The 2,551-nt window shown below is 35.4% G+C and overlaps 1 protein-coding gene across 3 annotated transcripts in view; it reads left to right on the plus strand.

Moving 5' to 3' along the window:
• LOC111382255 overlaps positions 1–1,852 on the plus strand; it is a 10,748-nt gene extending 8,896 nt beyond the window's left edge. Inside the window, exons 2-6 of one of the 3 annotated variants that reach the window (XM_023006165.1) lie at positions 22–156; positions 229–399; positions 541–578; positions 669–735; positions 1,291–1,852. In XM_023006165.1, coding sequence (XP_022861933.1) covers positions 22–156; positions 229–399; positions 541–578; positions 669–735; positions 1,291–1,695 — 816 coding nt within the window. In that variant the 3' untranslated portion in view covers positions 1,696–1,852. The remainder of the gene's footprint in view (positions 1–21; positions 157–228; positions 400–540; positions 579–668; positions 736–1,290) is intronic. The other 2 variants (XM_023006168.1, XM_023006169.1) reach the window with 2 other exon arrangements.
• Positions 1,853–2,551: the final 699 nt, after the last annotated feature.

Here is a 2,551-nt window from a genome sequence, read left to right on the forward strand (position 1 = left end):
TTCAGCTGCCCATTCAATAATGTTGATCCCCCTAAAGCGCCTTTTTTGATACAAAAAAATTCAAGAATTCCTTCTTATTTTCCATTTCGATGTGTATCTAACCTCGCGTGTCCTACAATTGCACTCAGTGATGTTGCTGGCATTTTTCAGAACAAGGTTAGATTATTCTTTTTACTGGGTCATGAATTTCTTGAATTGGGAGTTTATTTTTGAATTGATTGTGTATAGGTTTTGATAGCTGCAGCTGTATCTGCAGCAATTGGGCAATTATCAAAGCCAATAACTTCAACTATATTATATGGCAAGAATTATGATTTTAAGGCTGTCGTTCACGCTGGAGGGTTCCCTTCTACACATTCCTCTGTAATATTTTCTACTGTTCTGCTTATGCATGAGATTGTATGTACCTGTAATTAGTTTTTTTTGGGTTTGATACTGAACTCGTAATCTGATGATCGATCTGATTTTGTGGTCATAAGTTCATATCAAACCAGACTGAAATGGGATTATCTAACTGGATATATTTATTCACAATTTCAGGCTGTTGTGGCCACTGCAACTTCACTTGGTTTGGAGAGGTACTTATTGGATTTTGCCCTCATTTATTTTATTGATCAATCTATTTCTTTTTCCCCTCAGTTTTAATTCTAGTTACGATGTCATTGCAGGGGTTTCTCTGACGTAATTTTCGGTTTAGCTGTAGTTTACGCAGGCCTTGTCATGTATGACGCGCAGGTTTGTGTTCCAAGCATTCCTTCAGTCTTTAACTATTAGACTTAGTTGTTAGCTTCTACGTTAATTGCCTAAAAGTGGATGCATCAACGTGGAAATTCGATTTAGGGATTTGATATGGAGGAATATGGTCTAAAACCTAGCTTTATCGGAAGAAGGGGACAAATTTAGAGACGAGATTCTGTTCTAGTTAGTAATAGATTGAAGACATTTTACAGCTTGCATCAAGAATTTGGAAAAGAAAACGATAAATGAGTGAAAGAACTGAAGTTTGATATAGACTAAATTAAGTTCAAACAACAATAATTCTTGCATTGCAAGCTCATTTCCTTCTTGTCCTATATTCGAGCATTCCTAGGCTTTAAATTAAAGCAAGAAGAGTTGGTTAAAATGGTTGTTGAAAGAGACTTGCTTGAATGTCTAAGGTCTGTCAAGGCTGGTTTAGAAGTCATCCTATTTCGAAGCTCATCTGACATGATTGTATCAAATAAATGCACATTATTTCCATTGTTTGGCAAGGTAATTCATTTTCTCACCTTCAAAGTTTTGCTTTTGTAGGGAGTTAGAAGGGAAGTCGGCATTCATGCGAAAGAATTAAATAAGGTTTTGCTAAGCACCAGAACGAGTTCAACTTCCTCTAGTAACGATGCCAGCACATTCACCAACTCTTTCCCTGGAGACTTATCTTCCGATTTAGAGAGCACTGACCCTCTTCTCTTGGAGGAACAGAGGTCTTTTCAGACAAAACAGGCAAATGCTTCTCTGTTACTTAAATCTGAGAACAGGATAAAAAGCACGACAATAAGATCCTCTGGTGTGGCATCGGATGTCGGAGAAGAATCAGTAGGTGTATCTTATGGTTACCCCACATTAAAAGAATCAGTAGGACACACAGAAATTGAAGTTATAGCAGGAGCCATGTTGGGTTTCGTTGTTAGTTTAGCAATATGCCGATATGGATAATGAGATTTAGTATTCGATTGTTTTATAGCACTTCTTTTTTAAGGATATAAACACTTGATCAACCTATGGTTTATTCACACAAGAAATTCCCCGTATTCTATCTCTACACAAGTTGGAAATTGGCTTCCTTTATAAACAGACAAATATGATTTCAAAATATTGTCTTTTGTATCTTACAATTAGAATTGGATGCTGAAGTTAAAGAGGGTGCACTTTGGTTCAAATGATTAAGGGGGATTACAACGTGTTTCGTTTTGACTACAAGCCATGGTTTAATTCTGCATTTAGGACATGTTTGCTAGACAATATTGGATAGTATTGCATAGAATAACGTACTATAATTTATCTTATTTTCTTCGTATATAGTAATGTTTGACGTGTCCAAGTGTTTGTTAAATTAGATCAGACTGAGCATTAGAATATAGATTTTATAGACCTTTCGAACCAACAACATTCCAAATGTATTCAGAATTTCAGATACTGTTTGCGTCTTGTTTTGGTGGGACTCTATTATGTTCACAGGTTACTTAAGGTAAATGCTTGGTGGAGCCATAAGGAAGCGAGTTTACTTAGGACATGTTTTGATATGCTACTCTAGATATGATTTGACAGAGAAAAAACGTGTCAATTTTTCTTTCTATTTTGGTGTTGTCGAGTTTACCATGCTGGACATGCCATATCATGAATATTGTTATGGCAAAAGTTAATAAGCATTACTAATATTAGTTTATGTTAGGGACTTGGTGAGCAATTGAATTTGAAACAACCAATTTACGAGGTCAATATATTTGGTTGTTTCATAAATTAAGTTTGTTTTAAATTGATTATTTATCATTCAAGAAGGTTTTAAGGTTAG

Source organism: Olea europaea, unplaced genomic scaffold (assembly GCF_002742605.1).
Source record: "Olea europaea var. sylvestris unplaced genomic scaffold, O_europaea_v1 scaffold2456, whole genome shotgun sequence".
Classification (NCBI taxonomy): Eukaryota; Viridiplantae; Streptophyta; class Magnoliopsida; order Lamiales; family Oleaceae; genus Olea; species Olea europaea.